Source organism: Cnephaeus nilssonii (genome assembly GCF_951640355.1).
Source record: "Cnephaeus nilssonii genome assembly, chromosome: X".
Classification (NCBI taxonomy): Eukaryota; Metazoa; Chordata; class Mammalia; order Chiroptera; family Vespertilionidae; genus Cnephaeus; species Cnephaeus nilssonii.
In genome coordinates this window covers 108,262,839-108,283,440 of record NC_137071.1, presented here as the reverse complement: position 1 = coordinate 108,283,440, position 20,602 = coordinate 108,262,839, and the positions used below count along the sequence as shown (strand labels likewise).

At 37.9% G+C, this 20,602-nt stretch overlaps 1 protein-coding gene across 11 annotated transcripts in view; it reads right to left on the bottom strand.

Annotated features, from left to right (window-relative positions):
- MBNL3 (muscleblind like splicing regulator 3) overlaps positions 1–20,602 on the bottom strand; it is a 148,245-nt gene that overhangs the window by 70,834 nt on the left and 56,809 nt on the right. For 9 of the 11 annotated variants that reach the window (XR_013813187.1, XR_013813188.1, XR_013813189.1 and 6 more), the window contains exon 2: positions 10,724–11,578. The exons of the other annotated variants lie outside the window; for them this stretch is intronic. Coding sequence is in view for 3 of the 9 variants with exons in the window: in XM_079764692.1 (XP_079620818.1) it covers positions 10,724–10,900 (177 nt within the window). In the remaining 6 variants the exon portion in view is untranslated. The remainder of the gene's footprint in view (positions 1–10,723; positions 11,579–20,602) is intronic. 11 annotated transcript variants of the gene reach the window in all.

Below are 20,602 nucleotides of genomic sequence, written 5' to 3'. Positions count from 1 at the left end.
GAAACTACTACAGAGAGTCCCTGCATACCCTTCACTCAAATTCCTGTAATGTCAACAACTTACATACCATACATAGCACTGTTATCAAAACCAGGAAATTAACTCTATTAAAATATTGTTAACTAAAATAAAAACCTTATTTGAATTTCACCAATTTCCCCCTAATATCCTTTCTATTGGAGGATCTCACATTGTATTTACTTGCCATGTTTCCTCCAATGTGTGACAGTTCCTCAGTCTTTCTTTATCTTTCATGATCTTGATGCATTGGTCTTTGGGATCTCCTTCAGATTGGCTCCTGTGTCTCTTGTCATGCTCCAATATTTTTGAGAATTTCCTTAATTCTTGGCACAAAGCATTACAGATTCACCTTGCATTTGTCTTTTACTGATCCAGAAGCAGCCATTACTCCCAGGAGCACTAGTTCCTTTATTGAAGAATAGTATTAGAAACCAGGATCTGGGAGCTATGTATGTTTATTACTATTGAGGTGTCATTGCTTTTAGGTCTTCCTAAGACAGAGCTAGAAAATATAATCAAACATACTAATCCATGAATATACACACATCTAGATCTATTTCTACACCTGTATGACTATATACAGATTAAAGATGAGTTCATACTGATGTTTCCACTTAAATCCATATCACAGGATTCATTCTAGCCTTCCTCTTTCCTTATTTTTAACTATTTTTTTCTCATGGTAAGAAACTTGGCTACCTTTATCTATTATCTAGTCACTTCCTTGTTGAAGCCTAGCATCTACATAGAGTATTTACATTGCCTGTGAGTAACAGAGTTACTAACTAAAGCCCAATATCAGTGTGCAATTTTGTTTATCTTTAATATAAATATAGCACCCAAGGCTTCTTTTGACCAATGTCATCATGGTATTATCTTTCCTCATCTTTTTACTTTTAATACTTTTAACTAAAAGATGCAAGGAGAAGAACAGTATACTACTATTTGTGTAAAAAATTAATAATAGTAGGTATGTACATATTTGCATATATATACATAAAATATCTGTAGGACTAAATATATTGGTTGGGAAATCAACGGATTAGCTGAAAAATGAGATGAGAGGGAGACTTCACTGCATATCCTTTTATACTTAATTTTTAATATTTTTTATTGAATGTATTGGGGTGACATTGCTTAATTAAATTATATAGGTTTCAGGTGTACAATTCTGTCATATATCATCTGTATACTGTATTGTGTGTTCACCATCCAAAGTCAAATCACTTTCCATCACCATTTATCCCCCCTTTACCTTCTTCTACTTGCCCCCACCCTTTTTCCCTCTTGTAATCACCACACTGTTGTCTGTGTCTATGAGTTGTGGGGTTTTTTGCTTAATACCTTCACTTTTTTTATCCAGCCCCCAAAATCCCTCCTCTCTGACAGTTTATCATGCTTATTTTTAAAAACATTTTCTTGAGATATTATTCATATACCATAAAGTTCACCTTTTAAAGTGTACACATCAGTGGTTTTTAGTACATTCATCAAGTTGTACAACCATTACTACTATCTAATTCCAGAATATTTTTTACCCCTAAAATGAAACCTTTTACCCATTAGCAGTCACTTTCCACTGCCCCTCACCTCTACCACCAATGCCCCTGGCAGCCACTAATCTTTCTGTCTCTATGGAGTTGCTGACTCTAGATATTTAACATAGATGAAATCATACAACATGTGGTCTTTCTGAGCTGGCTTTTTTTCACTTAGCATAATGTTTTCATGGTTCATCCATGTTGTAACCTATATTCATACTTTGTTCCTTTTTATAAATAAATAATATTCTGTTGTATAAAACCACATTTTCTTTATATGTTCATCAATTAATAACTAGTTGTTGTTTTTAAATTTTAATTATTAAAATATTTTTCAATTAAAATTTACATTTTAAAAAATAAAAAGGAAAAGAAACAACCCCTTAATAAAAAGAAACAAAAAGGTTTTTAAAAATCATCAAGTAAATCCTATCTAATAATAGAGAAATATGCAAATTGACCATACCTCTGACACACCCTATAGCCACGCCCACAAGCCACACCCACCATCCAATCAAAGCGAGTATGCAAATTAACCCAAACCAAGATGGCTACAGCCACAGAGAGCAAGGTTTCCTAGGTAACAGAGGAAGCCAAGCTTTCTGCCTGCCCTTGCCAGGCCTAAGCCTCCACTCAAGCTACAAAGTTTCAATTATAGAAGGTAAACAAATTCAAACAAATGGTGGCAGAATGGAGCTTGAGAGAGCAGGCCAGGGTTGCCGCCAGCAACAGGGGAAGCAAAGCTTTCTGCACACCCTGGCTGTGCCCACCGGCTTAAGGCAACAAAGTTTCAATTATAACCCCAACACAAATGGCTACCAGCCTCGGCGGGAGCCCCAGGCTTGGCTCTGCTCCAGGCTACAAAGTTTCAATTGTAGAAGGAAAATAAATTCCAGATACCAGGGCCTCCACTTGCGTTGCCAGGGGGCGTGGCCGGCCTGCAAACCACCACAGGCCCCTCGCTCAGGCTGCCCCACACCCCAAGGGAACCCCACCTGATCCGGGATGCCCTTCAGGGCAAACCAGCTGGCCCCCACCCCTGTACCAGGCCTCTATCCTATCTAATAAAAGAGTACTATGCAGATTGATCATCACTGCAACACACAATATAGCTGCCCCCATGTGGTAAAAGATCCTGCCCCCATGTGGACACAAGATGGCCACCACAAGATGGCCAGCAGGAGAGGGCAGTTGGGAGGCACCCGGCCTGCAAGGGAGGGCAGTTGAGAGGGACCAGGCCTGCAAGGGAGGGAAGTTGGAGGTGATCAACCCTGTAGGAGAGGGCAGTTAGGGGTGACCAGGCTGGCAGAGGAGGGAAGTTGGGGGCAAACAGGCTGGCAGCAGAGTGGTTAGGGGGTGATAAGTTGGCAGGCAGAAGCGGTTAGGGGCAATCAGGAAGGCAGGCAGGCAAGCAGTTGGGAGCCAGCAGTCCTTGATTGTGAGAGGGATGTCCGACTGCCCCTTTAGGGATCCGACTGCCCACCGGGATTGGGCCTAAACGGGTAGTTGGACATCCCTCAAGGGGTCCCATATTGGAGAGGGTACAGGCTGGGCTGAGGGACAACCCCCCTCCGTGCACGAATTTAGTGCACCGGGCCTCTAGTAATGTATAAAAAAGAATAATGTATGAAAAAACTTGGTTGGTGCTTTGCCAGAGGACTCAAAAGACTCAGAGAAGATTATACTAATGGCTAAGATTTATGAAGAGCAAAAGATACAGAGAAAAAACAGCAGGAAAAAGATACACATCAGGAGAGTCCAGAGAAGCTCATCATAGGACAGGCTAACTGCCCTGAGTTTTACCATGATAAACACAGTCCTCCCTGATATCCTTAAACCCAAGATCTCTCTGACCTCATCCTCTACAGCTCTCCTCCTTCATCCCTTTGCTCCTCCCACCCCAGTAATCTTGATTTTCCTCAAACACACCAGGGTTATTTTTGCTTCAGGGCGATTGCTGTTGCTGTTCTCTTTGCCTGGAATGTTCTCAGAAATCTTCATAGCTCACTCCCTCACCTCATTTATGCATCTCCTCAAACATCACCTCATTAGCGAGGCCTTCCTGAGCATTTTATTTGAAAGAGCAGCCCCTGCTGCTCTCTGTGTTCTTTCCTTGCTTCATTTTCCTTCACACCTAATAATATGTCATTAACCTGAACATTTATTTCTTTTTTGCCTGACCATCCCCCAGTTAGACTGTTCCATGGTGGCAGGGACTGTTTCTAGTTCACTGCTAGATCCCATGACTAGCACAATACCTGGCACACAATAGTTGCTCAATATGTACCTATCCAGTGAATGAATGAATGAATGAATGAATCAGATTAGATATAGACACTGAGTGGAGAGGGAGAAGGAAGGTATTTGGTTTACAATAAGATTCCCTGTTCTCAGCTCCAGGCTGTAGAGGAAATGCTCAACTAAATTCTTACTTTTAAGACTTGGGTATGCAAACATTTTATTTAATATCATAAATTTTATTTAACAGAGATGATTTTTGTTTCCCCTTAGAGGCTAGCCCTGTCTAACAAGGTTCTCTCTCTCTCTCTCTCTCTCTCTCTCTCTCTCTCTCTCTCTCTCTCTTTCTCTCTCTCTCTCTCTCTCTCTCTCTCTCTAAATATAAGTAATGCATTTTTAAAAGAATTTACAAACAATGCAGAAAGGACTACAGTAGAAAGTGAAGGTCCTCTGGACTGGAGGTTAGGGGGGAGAGAGAGCATGCTCATTATAACAGGGACAGCTGAAACTCAGCGGCTGCATCAGAGTAGCTGTGTCAATAGGGCTCATAAAATGTCCTCAAAGTGTTGAAGAAGATAAATTGGTCACATCAAACTGACTTGCTCTGCTGTTTATGTCCTTTGCCTATTTTACTAAGAAAATATTTTTAAAACATATTTTTATTGATGTCAGAGAGGAAAGGAAAGAGAGCGATAGAAACATCAATGATGAGAGGTAATCATTGATTGGCTGCCTTCTGCACACCCCCTACTGGGGCCTGAGCCTGCAACCTAAGCATGTGCCCTGACAGGGAATCGAACTGTGACCTCCTGGTTCATAGGTCAGCGCTCAACCATCGAGCCACACCAGCTGGGCAAGAAAATATTTTTTAATGTTTGTGTTTTTTATTCATAAAATTCATTGTATATTAAAATAATCTGTCATGTGTGTCACAATTTTTTCCAAATTATTGCTTATCTTCTAACTGTAGTGTTTTATGCCATTCTGAAATTATTTTTATTGTGTGGTCCATTCTAGTAATCCTTTGCCTTTATTGGTTCTACCTTTGATAGAATGCTTGAAGGTCTTCCCCACACATGATTATAAGTGTCCACCTACACATTATCATAGTACTGTCATGATTTAATTTTGTTCTTCATGTTTAAATTTTCAGGACATCCAGAATTTATTTTTCGAAAGGTATTTCTTGAGTGCTTATGATGAATCAGGACCTGTTCTGAGCACCTTACTTGATTCATCTCATTTGAATGCACCTACAGAGGTAGGTATCAGTAGGTTCTATATTTTCACAAACGAGGAAACTTAGGGACAGAAAGTTTGGTTACTTATCCAAGACCACACAGCTGATGAAACCTGGCCCATCCAAAGGTAAAGTTTACACAGGGTGTTGTAAAGATTAGAGTCAGCATGTGAAAAGTTTCTGGTATATAGTAGGCAGTCAATAGAAGGAAGAGTTTATTATTATTCTGGCACAGTTATCATAAACATAACTTCTAATGGCTACATATTATTTAAAGAATGGTATATTTTAAATTAAGCATATTTCTAAAACATTATTCCTTCGCAAGTGTGAAAATCCTTTGGGAGTCCATGGAGCAAATGAATCTTGTTTGAAAGACACAGTTGTCACTGAAAGAAATTTTGGCCTGGCCCTGGTGGCTCAGTGGTTTAGTGTTGACCTATGAACCAGGAGATCATGATTCAATTCCTGGTCAGGGCATATGCCTGGACTGTGGACTCGATCCCTGATCATGCAGAAGGCAGTCAATCAATGATTCTCTCATCATTAATGTTTCTATCTCTCTCTCCCTCTCCCTTCCTCTCTGAAATCAGTAAAGATATATTTTTTAAAAAGGAAATTTGAAAGAAAATATATGAAGAGTTTCATTGGGTAATGGAAGTATATATTTTTTAAAAATAAATTTCTCTATATCACAGTTTTCTACAAAAGGTGTGTTTTTTAATTTTTCTGATAAGACAAATAGTTGCTATAAGAGGTCAATATCCAAAATATATAAAGAACTTATACAACTCAACACCAAACAAACAATTCAAGTAAAAAAAAAATGGTCAGAAGATATAAACAGAAAATTCTCCGAAAAAGACATATAAATGGCCAACAGATATACGAAAAGATACTCAGCTTGAATAGATATTAGGGAAATGCAAATCAAAACTACAATGTAGATAAGTGGATAAAAAAGCTGTGGTACATTTACACAATGGAATACCATGTTGTAAAAAAGTATCTCTTACCTTTGAGAGAGCATGGAGGGACCTGGAGAGTGTTATGTTAAGTGAAATAAGCTAATCAGAGAAAAACAAGTATCACACAATTTCACTTATATGTGGAATCTAATGAGCAAAAGAAACTGAAGAACAAAATAAATCCAAAGACATGGAAGCATGCAACATACTGACGAATCTCAGAGGGAAGGGGGGATGGGAAGAGATTAACCAAAGAAGTTATATGCATAACCCATGGACACAGACAATAGTGTAGTGAAGGCTTGGAGAGGGCTGGAGCAGGGTCAATGGGGGAAAAATAGGACATCTGTAAAAAAAAAAATTACAATGAGATGCCACCGGATCCCTGTTAGAATGGGTATTATCAACAAGACAAGTAATAAGTGTTAGAGCGTTTGTGGTAAAAAGGGAACCCTCATTCTCTGCTGGTGGGAATGTAAACTGATACAGCCACTATGGAAAACAATATGGAGATTCCTAAAAATATTAAGAATAGTGTTATCATCTGACCAAACAACTGCTCTTCTGGGTATCTACCCCAAAATTTGAAAACATTTATTCATTGATATATGTACACCTGTATTCATTGTAAATGGCATTATTCACAGTGGCCAGTACAATGATTGGATAAAGAAGATGTGGTACGTATAAACAATGGAATATTACTCAGCCATAGAAAAGATGCAACACTGCAATTTGTGAAAACATGGATAGATCTTGAGAATATCATGCTAAGCTAAATAAATCAGTCAGAAAAAGTTAAGAACCATATGATTTCACTCATATGTGGGATATAAAACTGAAAGCAACAAAAGTTGTCTCTGTCCATGAGTCTTTGAAGTGCTGTTTGAAATGTCCAAAATAGCATTAACCTTTACCACTTCCTTTTTAAGGTTAGTATCATAGAAGATAGAGATCCTTAAGTAAAATGTTATTTTCCTTGAGTATAAGGATGACAGATGCTGCCTTTATGTCTTTATAGTGCAGCAGACACCTCTGATGGAGCTCAAAAATGGTTCTAAATCTTGTATAATCCAGCGACCCTTGGGATTATGTTGCTAAGAGTCTTCTGCTCCCTGTAAATTTTCTCTTAGCGAACAGGGATGAGGTAAACATTCAGTCAAAAGATGATCAAATTTTAAACTAGTGAAACTGTTGTGACTAGTGATACTAAGTGCAAAATATACTGGTAGCTGAGGACAATTTGACCTACAAGGATAGATTCACATTCGTAGGCCTATAGAACAGTTTTCACTTGTGAAAATATTATGCTTGTGATCATATGAGATGTTTAAAGATAGTGTGGTACTGTTTTATGAGCGTTCCTTACCCAGTTCAAATATTTTAGGAATGTATATGGGTTAATATGACTATTTTCTGACTATGCCAGATGTTAAGACCTTTCCCGATAACTTTTGTTACAAAACTACCCAAAGTGGTGAGTGTATTGGGCAGATGTGATGGGTGTTGATATGTCATAATGAAATAATGATAGCATTTATATTCTTTCTGGAAAACAGATGGCTGATATCACACTGCTTCAGGTATGAAAGGGAAGGTTCAAGATATGACATTGTTGAAGCAGAATACATGAAGATAACATTCTTGACTATGAAAATAATCCCATAGATTTTAGGTTGGTATTTTTAATGATGATGTTTTGTTAACTGCCAGGGACATACACTAAAAATACCAAACCAAATCAATGGTAAACTGTAATATCAAGAATTTGGTGCAGAATGAGTTAAGTAATACTTGGGAGTGAATTTTTTAAATAAATTGTGTCAAGCAGACTAGGCAATTTAGTAAAAAACAGCTGCATATCAACGTAACACAATACTCTTTTATGTAGCTGGAAAATAATCTATGGGCTACACTCTCTAGGGCTCTATCTGAAGATAGTGAAAGCTTTATCATTGAACACTCAACATTCACAAAGTGATGGGCAGAGCCCTTCAGCACAATGCACAATTCGCTGTCAAGTTTGCCCTCCTTATATTCACAATATTCTCTCATTATGAAATCAGTATAGGACATATTTATTTTGCCTATTATGAAGGCAAAGAACCATCATCATCTGATAGAGTACCTACTGTTAAAGGAGTCCTTATAAAAATAAAAAAAACAAAAAAACAACAAAAGCATCAGCCAAAACTCATCAAATGATTGCTTCAATTATTTAACCACTCATAAAAGAAGAAACAGGTGCATTTTGAAGGTGTTTCAATTATACAGACTCAAGAGGGGGGTAGCAAATGCTGCAATTACTATTGAGGTGTGTAATTTGTGTATTATAGATATGATAACAGTACAATCCACATAGGTCACTTACCCTCAACTTAGCATACATTTCAAGCCTGTCTAGAATAAGGATAATATAAAAGAAGAGAATTACAAAGCTTTTGTGCAGATATGGAACTGTGACAAATGTGCTATCTAAATAGCAACTTTTTGAAAGGCATTGTATACTTGAAACATTAAGGTTTTCATTAAAATTTGATAATGTAATAATGATGCAAATCATTTATATCCTGTGTGACTGGTCATCAGGTATTAACATAATGCAAAATTATTTTTAAAACTCTGAATGCAGTGAATAGATAGTATATTTTAAATAAGAGGTTTATTAATACTTATTGGCTATTATCTGTGTAGTTTCTGAATTAAACATTTTTTAAGCTTTGAAGTGATAGTGCAGTATGCATTTTGTTAACAATCACTTTCTATATTACTTTTCCTCAAAATGTTTCCTTTGTGGCACTTTATTGCCTTTAAGTGGAAGAACTGGTTTGAACTGTAACAATGATTAGGAACATCACATGTCTCCTTCCACCAGATGCCTGGGAATATAGACATTACAAAACCTGAAAGGAACTCTATGTCAAAGAGTAAGCCATAAAAACAGTGATACTTAGCTTGAAGAACTAACATGACACTCAGGCAACTAGATTTGGGCATATAGATTTGAAACATGAGTATATAGTTTTAAATAATAAACACTGACTTAATAGAACTGTTTTTGAAGATTCCTAATAGTATAAAAACCTTTCACTTAATTCACTTTTATAATAATAGATGATTTTTCATTTATCTTATCTATTGGAATCTCCACAATAATCTTGAAGGATAAGTAGAGAAGAAGATCCATCTGTTAGAGATGAAAGAACTCAAGTTGTGTCAGATTAAGTAGCCGAGGTCAATAGTGGGGACTGCAACCCAGACCTCCTGAAAATAAATATGTAAGTTCCTAGTGCAATGACAGATCCTTTTTATGGACTGGATGAAAGACATATCCCTCCCCGCCCCCTAACTAACCCAGTGCTCTTCCATTACATGGCACTGCCCAGTTCTGCAGCAGTAGATTTAAATAATATACAAAATAACTGTAGATGGAAACTTGAATGAAACTGAAATAAAGAAAACAGAATAAGCCTTTAGTCATAATAAATATGGCAAATAAGAGTAATCCAGACATTTTTAATGATAGGAATTACCCTTCTATTTATGGTAACAAGTTTTCATTCTTGAACTGAAATGGTTTGTAACAAAAACTAGTAACTATAAAATAAGTAAAAGTAACTACTTAAGTAGTATCACTTGATAAATGTTTTTTGAAGAAAAGAGCACATGAAGGAATACATCTCTCTATTGGTGAATGCATAAATAAAAATGTTAATGAGGTAAAATTGGTCATGACAAGTATAAAATAATATCAAGAAATTGGAAGGTTCTTGCTAAGCTTAATTCATTTTAACACATTTTGAAAAAATATTTAATGTATCCTAGTAAATCTTACTCATGAGACCAGGAATCTATTTCTTTTTTACTTCTATGCTTTTTTCCCCTTGGAATAAATTTTTATATTTAGAAATGCTCGGTCAAAAGGCATACAAAAATTTTAAGCTTTTTTCTTGCTAGGCTTTAATTTATACATCTTTATCCTTAATTTAAGGATAACTGAGTAAAACACGAAAATCAGTGCATTTGTTCTGCAATCATATATGTTCTATTCTACATAATATTTCCTTTGCTTTCATATTTTGGTTATTCTATAGTACATATTATTTGGGTTTGTTGGCCTTGGCGATAGGACTTTTCTTACAAAATGTACTGACAAATCTGAAATTGGTCTAAAAGCAGTTCAGGAAGATAAAACAAGTGAATTTAGTTTTACAACAATATGTTAAACATTCAAAATATACTTTGACTAAGAAATTTTAAAATGCCATCATTTTCTTTCTGGGTAGTGATATTTTCAGCTTATTCTCTCTGAAAGCTGACCGGTCCTTGACAAGTGTATTTTGATAACATAATTCAGTAGAGGACTTCTCTAGATTATATGAGGATTATGATCACTGTACTCAAAACCTAAGTTGTACACAAAGAATTATGGCAAGGCTGAAATTTCTCATTCCTACAAAAATTCTTAAATTTTTTTCTTTAAACCTATCTCTCTTGATCAGTGTCTTTGATGGGGTGAACTTTAGTCTGGCTTAGTTGTACAAACACAAGGTCTACATCCTGTCTTAAAAAAACAATCAAAAGAAAAACGTAACCACTTTCATGCTATTATTAACTTTACCAATTTCAAAGCACATCAGCTTTCAAAAATAGAAATAAAAAATAGAAATAAACAGATTTAATTTAAACATTATGTGCATTTAGATGAGACTCACCTTTAAAGAATCAAAACAAGCCACCACACGGCCATTTTCCACATGGCAATCTCTTGGTGGATGGGCAAACTTGCAGTCTGCATCAGCTCGAGAACAGGTTCCTCTCTGAAATTCCCTACAGACTTCTAAAGTCAGCCACTTGGTATCACGAACCAGGGCAACATTGACAGCCGTCATATTGAAAGCAAAATTAAAATCAAGTGCACCCTCTCTAAGACAGTATTACTGCTGTTGTTAAAAGATTAAAAATGAATTCAAGCTAAATGTAAAGAGATCACAGATTGCTTTGGTGAAATCTTTCTTCGTTAGCACTTAGGTTTTCATTTAAGTAAAATTATGTCTAGTCAAACAAAAAGCCAATCATACAATAAAAATTGTATCAGAATAACTAAAATCCAAATTAGAAACCAACTTCTAAGAAGGCAATCATAAAGGTTAAAATATTGAGTGTTTTATTTTGTTCTTCTGCCAAAGTTACTTCAAATAACTGGTGGACTTTCAAAAGAATTATGTGCTCTCCAGTTGATGTTTTCAATTATTCTGGCAAAAAGCATATGCTGTTGGCTGCCCTTCAATTTGTGAAATGGTCTCAGTTCAGGGGGAGAAAAGTTTTTCTCCCTATTTCTTGGCTTTAAAGATTAAGATTGGTAAGGATGTTACAATTGTAAAAAAAATTGCTGCAAAATCAAGATGAGGGAAATTGACTATGAAAAACTGAGAATCAAAGAAATAAAAAGAATTAGCACACCAGGTTTTGAGTGGTGGTGGTGGTGGTAAGGAGAGGAGTTTATAAAGAGACAGCTCTAGAGTGGAATCAAAGCAGAAGAGCTTTCAGAAAAAAGACACCTCAGAAACCTGCAAGGAAAACATAAAATAAAATTAGCAAATATCATACAATGCTTCTGATTTAAACTCTAGATTTAGAAAAGAAGTAACTATATCCTATTTAAAACAGGAAACATCTAAATACTGACAGTGCAATACACTTCAATTAGCCATTGTAAATAAAAATGCGAATTTCCCAGTATAAAATTGTGCGTAGTAAAAGGAAGCAAATACTTAGATTCACTGTTGTAAATTTTAAAAAAGAATTTTAAAAAGAATTCTTAATTTTGATCTGTTTGGGGTAAGAAATTCATTCTTGGCTCTACTGCACAGAAAATCCCAGAGCCTGACATGACAGACTCTTACACAGTTATGATGCACCTGCACCTCTCAAGTTTTTACAGGCTACCGCAGACCTGTCTTTAAACTGGCCTTACTACATTCTGATTGAAGGCTTGATTATCTGCTCTCAAAATCCAGAAAACAGGAATTGTTAAGAAAATTTAAGTTGCTCTATGAGGAAACTCTGTGTGTGTACTTGATATGTAATTTTCTTATGATCACATAAAATGATCATGACATAACTAGCTATAGTCCCGCTGAAAATGAGGCTGGATAAAGGCTAGAAATGCAACATGTGCTTCACATAAAGAAATCATTTGAAAAGATGCTGGGGTTTTTTTCTGTGTATGCTCTATTAGTTATTAGTCTCCATGAAGGGATATTGGAACAACTTAGAAAAAAGTTTCAGCATATACAAATAAGTGAGACAGAAAGCACTGTTCATTCATACATTCAATATTGTGCAGCTTTAAGGTTTGCAATTTAACCCACAGTCAACCAGCAACAAATTCTAGCAATTCAGCTGATAAGGCAGATGAAAGGTTAATTTACTGGCAGTATGCCATTAACGCATACTGAAGTAACAAGGATTTTCTAAAGCAAAAGTAAGCACTGAGTATGAGGTAAATCAACTAATTGTTAACTTTATTTAAAAAAGTAGAATTAATTCTTAAAATTTTTTCATTTACTTTTTTAAAACAATGACTTCTATAACGTTGTAGAATCTGACTTTTCTATTTGTTTTTTCCACATTCAAGATGAAGTTCAATATCACCTAATTTTTCAGGTGCCAATGGGAAATTAAGTATCTAGAAAATCCATGCAAGCTTATCTATTCAAAAGCAAAGGGTGAGTTTCTAGAGTCATTATTTATGGAAATCTTTCTAAAATGCATTATATGTAGCTTTGGCTTCTTAGAAAATATTGAACATAATTTGGCCTCTGGTTGAAGGCTTGGGATCACAAATGTCCTGGGAAATATTATAGTTCTTCTTCTTCAGTGGCAGATGGATATTTGTCACTTCTATTATTTTTTTTTACTTGAAAATGTATTTATTTATTTTAAATTTTATTTTTCAATTACAGCTTACATTCAATATTATCTTTTTGTATTAGTTTCTGGTGTACGCTGTAGTGGTTAGACTTCTACTCTTACTTGCCACAATATCTGCCATAGTGGACTATCCAGCTCCCTTCTGTAAAACATAATAACCAATCATGAATGTTGAATAAGAGTTACTCAGTCAATGAGGGGCCTCAGGGAGCAAAGTGCAGGGCTTTCATGCAGAAGATCTATGACTGCTCTTATTTGTGTATGGGATCTTTCACAATATGTTCCATAAAGGACCATGTTCTAGGGGGCTAAGGTTGCCAGGCAAATGACCTCTAGAAAAAAAATATATATGAAAGTAGCCAGATGAGAGAAATGCAAGTGAAAACCACAGTGTGATACTATTCTACACCCATTAGGAGGGCTATAATAAAAACAGAAATGGGGAAGAAATTTGAATTGTTATACATTGTTGGTGGGAATGTAAAATTGTGTACCTGCTGTGGCAGTCTGACAGTTCCTCAAAATGTCAAACAGTTACCATATGACCTAGCACTTCTATGCCTAGGTACATACCAAAAGAATTGAAAGCAGGGTCTCAAAGAAATATTTGTACACTTATGTTCATAGCAACACTATTCACAATAGTTAAAAGGTAGAAAAAACCCAAGTGTCTCTCAACAGATGAATGGATACACAAAATGTGATATATCCACAAAATGGAATATTATTCCATCATCAAAAGGAATGAAGTGCTGATAGATGCTACAACATGAATGGACCTCAAAAACATTATGCTAAATGGAAGAAGCCAGTCACAGTGGTGACATATTGAATGGTTCAATTTATATTAAATATCCAGAATAGGTAATCCATAGAGTAAAAAAGCAAATTAGTGATTGTGAGGGCCTAGTCAAGTGGAGAAAGCAGAAAAACTACTTAATGGGTATGCTGTCTCCTTTAGAGATAATGAAAATATTCTGGAATTAGATAGTGACGATGATGCTATTCACTACCTTCTACACTTTAAGTGGGTGAATTAGATAGTATGTGTATTATATATTAACTAGAGGCCCGGTGCACAAAATTCGTGCACAGGGTGGGGGTGTTCCTCAGCCCAGCCTGCACCCTCTCTAATCTGGGACCCCTTGAGGGATGTCCGACTACCATCCCTCTCACAATTCAGGACTGCTGGCTCCAAACCACTCCCCTACCAGCCCGATTGCCCCTAACTGCCCTCCCCTGCCGGTCTGGTCACCCATAACTGCCCTCCCTTGCCAGTCTGGTTGCCCCTAACTGTCCTCCCATGCAGGCCTGGTTGCCCCCAACTGCCCTCCCCTGCTGGCCTGGTCACCCCTAACTTCCCTCCCCTGCAGGCCTGCCCCCCCAATTGCCCCTCCTGCTGTTCTGGCCCCCCCAACTGCCTTTTCCTCCAGGTCTGGTGACCCCCAACTGACCTCCCCTGCTGGGCTGGTCTCCCCCAACTGCCCTCCTCTGCTGACCCGGTCACCCCTAACTGCCCTCCCTGCTGGCCTGTTAGCCCACAACTGCCCTTCTCTGCAAGCCTGGTACCCTCCTCCCAACTACCCTCCCCTGCAGGCCTGTTCTCCCCCACTGCCCTCCCCTGAAGGCCTGGGTCCCCCCCAAATGTCCTTTCTTGCTGGCCTGGTATCCCTCAACTGCCCTCCTCTGCTGGCCTGGTCACCCCCAACTGCCCTCCTCTGCTGGCCTGGTCACCCCCAACTGCCCTCCTCTGCTGGCCTGGTCACCCCTAACTGGCCACAACTGCCCTCCCCTGCAGGCCATCTTGTGTCCACATGGGTGCAGCCATCTTTGACCACATGGGGCAGCCATGTTGTGTCTTGGAGTGATGGCCAATTTGCATATTACTCTTTTATTAGATAGGATGATTATATTTCTTAAAAGTCTACAGACACATGAAAACAAACCAAAAATAGCCTCATGAGTGATGAAATTGGCTACACCAATCTTTCTTAGATTCTCCTTGGACACAAATTCTAATTAGTGCTACTAAGTTGAATTTCAAGAGTACATTAAGTTCCATACTGTAACTAACTAAGCATATAATGGAAAGTACTGTAAAAGTATATATTCTGTGAGTTTATGAGTTTATATTTAAAGAAAATTTTGACAACTAAATTACATAGGCTGCCTAAATACATTTGAAAGAATAATACCTCCCCCAAATTATACATATATATATATATATATATATATATATATATATATATATATACACACACACACACACACACATACATACTGAGTGGCCAGATTATTATGATCTCATAATAATCTGGCCACTCAGCAATATATATATATATATATATATATATATATATATATATATATATATATATATTAGAAGCCCGGTGCATGAATTCGTGCATGAGTGGGGTCCGGCCAGCTTGGCCAGGGGGAGGGAACATGGGCAGTTGGCCGGCCTGCCTGCTGGTTGAACTCCTGGTCAAGGGGACCATTTGCATATTAGCCTTTTATTATATAGGATATACAATGAGTAGCCAGATTATTATGCGTTCAGAGATCATAATAATCTGGCCACTCAGTGTATGTATATGTGTGTGTGTATGTGTGTATGTGTGTGTGTGTGTGTGTGTGTGTGTGTGTGTGTGATTTGCTCAGAATATAAACAGTGAGGGTATGTAGAAATATTTTTTTTTCTACAAGGGTCCATGAAGTATAGAAACAGATACTAAATAATTTTGAACTTTTACATGAATAATGCAATCAGAAGATGGACTCTGGCCATGCAATTTATGTAAGATAGGGGTAATTGAAGAAGGAATTTTCATGTGTGTTTTTTAACTCAGCCTGTAACCTCTTCTGGGTCCCTAGCCAAATCCTCAAAACACTTCCTTCAGACTGGAACTATTTTTGGAGCTGGCATAGAAAAAGCTAGATGCAACAATTAAAAAGAACTGTTGTGACGATGGAAAGAATTTCTCTCCTGCAGCTGTGCTTATCTGACTGTGTATAAAAGACAGGGAGGGTGTCCATTTTCCTTATATTTTAAATAAGATCAACTTTTGCAGACAATACAGTTTTATCTTCACTGCCTTAGATTTGAGTGGTAGGAATACAATTTTGGTTGTTTATGTTTTTTAGTTCTCTAATGTAGAGCATAAAGTTTCCATTGCTTAGCACATTTGTATTTGTATAGTATTTGGAATTCACAAGTGGTTTCATTCCATTCATCATTGGAGCTCTAAAAAAATACTCGAAAGCAAGAGTGATAACCCCAAAATAACAATGAAGAAAATAAAGCTAGTAGAGGTTACTTATCTGAGGTTAAAAAGCCTTAAATGATAGAACCACAAGTAGAGGCAAGATCTTCTGACTCCAAAATTCATGTTTAAACATTAGCAGAGAACTGTAAATAGAGATCATTTCTAATCTCTTATCCCACTTTGGAATTTTAAACAAAAAAAGCCAGTCATTTTTGTGTAGTACTCATGACTCTCAAAATTACGTGCATGTCTGTTGTATCACCATTTTCATAATATCCCTGAGTTGTGCTGCACCAACATTTATCCATCATCTATGATGTGCCAGGCACAGTTCTAGATGTTGAACAAGACTGGTAAGGTCCCTGCTATCGTGGAACTTCCTTTGCTCATTTAAATAAAATCAACCCAAGCCACTATGCTCAATTAATATTCGACAAAGGAGGTATGAACATACAATGGAGTCAAGACAGTCTCTTCAATAAATGGTGTTGGGAAAATTGGACAGATACATGCAAAAAAATGAAACTAGACCACCAACTTACACCATACACAAAAATAAACTCAAAATGGATAAAGGACTTAAACATAAGACAGGAAACCATAAAAATATTAGAGGAATCCACAGGCAGAAAAATCTCAAACATATGCTGAAGCAATTTCTTTACTGATACTGCTCCTAGGGCAATGTAAACTAAAGAGAAAATAAACAAATGGGACTACATCAAAATAAAAGGCTTTTGCACAGCAAAAGAAGCCATCAACAAAACAAGAAAGCCCACTGAATGGGATAACGTATTTGCCAATGTTATCACCAATAAGGGTTTAATCTCCAAAATTTACAGGGAACTCATGCAACTTAACAAAAGGAAGATAAACAGCCCAATCAAAAAATGGGCAACAGACCTAAATAGATACTTTTTGAAAGAAGACAAAAGGAAGGCCAAGAAGCATATGAAAACATGCTCAAAGTCACTAATCATCCAATAGATGCAAATCAAGACGACAATGTGGTACCATCTCACACCTGTCAGAATGGCTATCATCAACAAATCAACAAATGACAAGTGCTGGCGAGGATGCGGAGAAAAAGAAACCCTGTGCACTGCTGGTGGGAATGCAGACTGGTGCAGCCACTGAGTTAATAAAAAAACTAAAAATGGAACTCCCATTTGACCCAGTGATCCCACTTCTAGGAATATATCCCAAGAAACTAGAAACACCAATTAGAAAGGATATATGCACCCCTATGTTCATAGCAGCACAATTCACCATAGCTAAGATTTGGAAACGACCTAAGTGCCCATCAGCAGATGAGTGGATTAGAAAACTATGGTACATCTACACAATGGAATACTACACTGCGGTAAAAGAGAAGGAGTTCTTACCATTTGAAACAGCATGGATGGAACTGGAGAGCATTATGCTAAGTGAAATAAGCCAGTCAGAGAAAGATAAATATCACATGATCTCACTCATTTATGGAATATAATGAACAACATAAACTGATGAACAAAAACAGATCCAGAGACAGAGAAACATCGATCAGACCATCAAACCTCAGAGGGAAGGTAGGGGAGGGTGGGGGTAAGGGGAAGAGATCAACCAAAAGACTTATATGCATACATATAAGCCTAACCAATGGACACAGACAACAGGGGGTGAGGGCATGAGTGTGGGGATAAGGGAGTAATGGGGGAATAAGGACACATATGTAACACCCTAATCAATGAAGAAATTCATAAAATAAATAGAGAAGAAACCTAAGGCACAGAAATGCAAAATGATTATGAGAGTCAATGACGTTCTAGAAGCACACACTAGATACTCTAATTTCAACCTCAGCCTCTAAATCACCATGAATGGTACATCAAGCACTATTACTTAAGAACACTCTTAAACACTCAAACCTTTGCATAGAAATGAGTCACCAAAAGGAATACCTTGGAATTACAGATCCCATTTGAAGAGTTTGGTACTGCTCCCATTTAACATATTGGAAAACAGAGGTGGAGAAAGGTTTAGTAATTTTAACTTGCACAACTTCATGTTGCTGGTAAGTTATCAAACCATGGTTCAAACCCAGGCAGTCCGAGTCCAGAGCCCACCCTTTTAAGCATGTCACAAATACTGTGTATCTCATGGCATGTATCACATTCTTTCATTATAGCCCTTAACTTTTCTCCATTATTAGATTGTAAATTCCCTGTGGGTAGAGATCACTTCTTACTCAGGTTTGTTAGCACTATCTTCTCATTGGAAGTTAGAGTGCTATAGCATTCCCTAGGATTCTTATTTTGAAAAGTCGAAGATTAAATGGTAATTCAACATGAACCCTTCTGCTGTAGCATGCTAGCAAGGAGTTTTGTCAAATAAGCACCTTCAAGGCTGGCAGAGCTTTGGCCACCTCTATCAGTTTTGAATCTATTAGACCTGTAAAGTTGAGTTTTTCTCAGAATTTTAGCTTTCAAATTGGAATGTTAATACCTGGGATTCTTGATCTGTAGAGCATGCAGTTTCCATAAGAAATACCTATCCCTGCTCATTTGACAGCAACAAGATCTAATCCTGGATTTAGAATAAAAAATTGGGATCTTCAAATGATTTCTGCCTATAACTTTGGATAGTAGATTAATCTTTGAAATAATTTGTTTAACAATCCATTTGATGAAACCGCAGTGGGCATGGGGGTGGAGAAGACATCATTTTGAGTATACACAAGTTTTCTCATGGAATTTGTCTTGGTAAAACAAAAGAAATAAATATTATCTACCAATCTACTGGAAACGGTAACTTGTTCCAGACTTTTTGCCAGGCCACCACCAGCAGCTACTTTTGCACACATTTTCTACATTTTCCTTGTCTCCTCCTTTCTTTTGCTTTCTTTCCACAAACCAGCACATAACACAAACATTGTCAATGCCTGGTCTAGAAGATACTATTTGGCACGTAAAGGAATATATGAGGAGGCATTTATTTAAATGTATTTATCAAACTCCTGAATAAACAATGAAAACAATGTTTTCTTTCTTTCCGTTTTAAACTTTCCTTACATCTTTATTACCTTGGAATTTCTTGTGGCCATTTATTTTGGCTCTATGAATGTATGACACACCTGCCACATGCTGCTTGAATTGGCCGGCTAACAAAGTTTAAAAGCTTTCAAGTTTTCATATTTGCTTCAGGTTCTATTTCCCTCACATGTTATCATTAGTGGTCTACTAATACTCATTCTTTAAGGTATATGAGAGGTGCTTAGCATTGCAGATGGAAACCATGATTTCACAGGAATCCTATGGAAAACTGAGTTTTTTATCCAGAAAAAGAAAAAAAGACTGTAAAAATAATGATATTTTGCTTATGTGCAGGCTTTTTCATTAAGTTTTTTAAAGCTTAATTGCATTTCCTCACAATTTTACCAGAGTACTAAATTTAAGATACCTTTCACAAAAAGCAGATAAGGGAAGATAGAAAATAGTGGCTGAATAAGCAGCAGTGTTGTGCACCTCCTCCTAAGACCAGGTCAGAAAAGCAACTAAATGGGAGAACATCCACCCTGAATTAACTAATTAGACACAGCTGAGGAGACAATTTCCAATAAGGAAAGGCAGATGACACCTAGAAAATGCCACTTGCCAGCCAGTGAATGTGCCCAGCAGTGAATGGCACAGCACCTCCTGGAAGGCTCCCAGACATCTGCAGGGAGCATGCACAACCAGAGTGAGCTCCCACACCAGGCCTCCTCACCAGCCCACTGGGACCCAGGGTCCTAGGATCCAGCTCCAGGACCCCGCAGCGAGTGCAAGCCAGGGGGAACCCCACAACCCTCCCCCACCCTGGCCCCCTGGACAGCCCTGCTGGGGTGACCTGGAGGAAACCACACCTGCTTCACCCTGGCCTGAGAGGCACGACCCAAAGCAACCCAGCAAATGCCTCACTCGGGGCCACAGGGGAGGTGTGACCCAGAGCAACCCATGCCCATTCCACCCTGGGCCCCAGGACAGTCCTACCAGGGCCATCTGGAACAACCCAATGTGCACCTCACTCTGGGCCATAGGAGAGCACTGCTGGGGCAACCTGGAATAAGCCGGGTTGCCCAGCCAGGGGCCACAAGACGGTGCTGCAAGTGCGCTGACAGAGGGAACTAGGGTGCCACTCTACCACAAGTGCCAGGGCTGCACAGCGAATTGCATGACAGCGGGCTCTGGGTCCTCACAAGGAGTCAAATATCAGAGGAACTGTGCATGTGCTCCCACCACCACAAGCATCTGAAGCAGACAACTGAGGGACCAGATCTGTGGGAGAATGGGGTACAACTCAGAGCAGCGATAATAAAGGTGTGCGACTCAGGGCAGACCCAGCCTCTGTGCTAATGATTCCTGGACAATTGCCCTG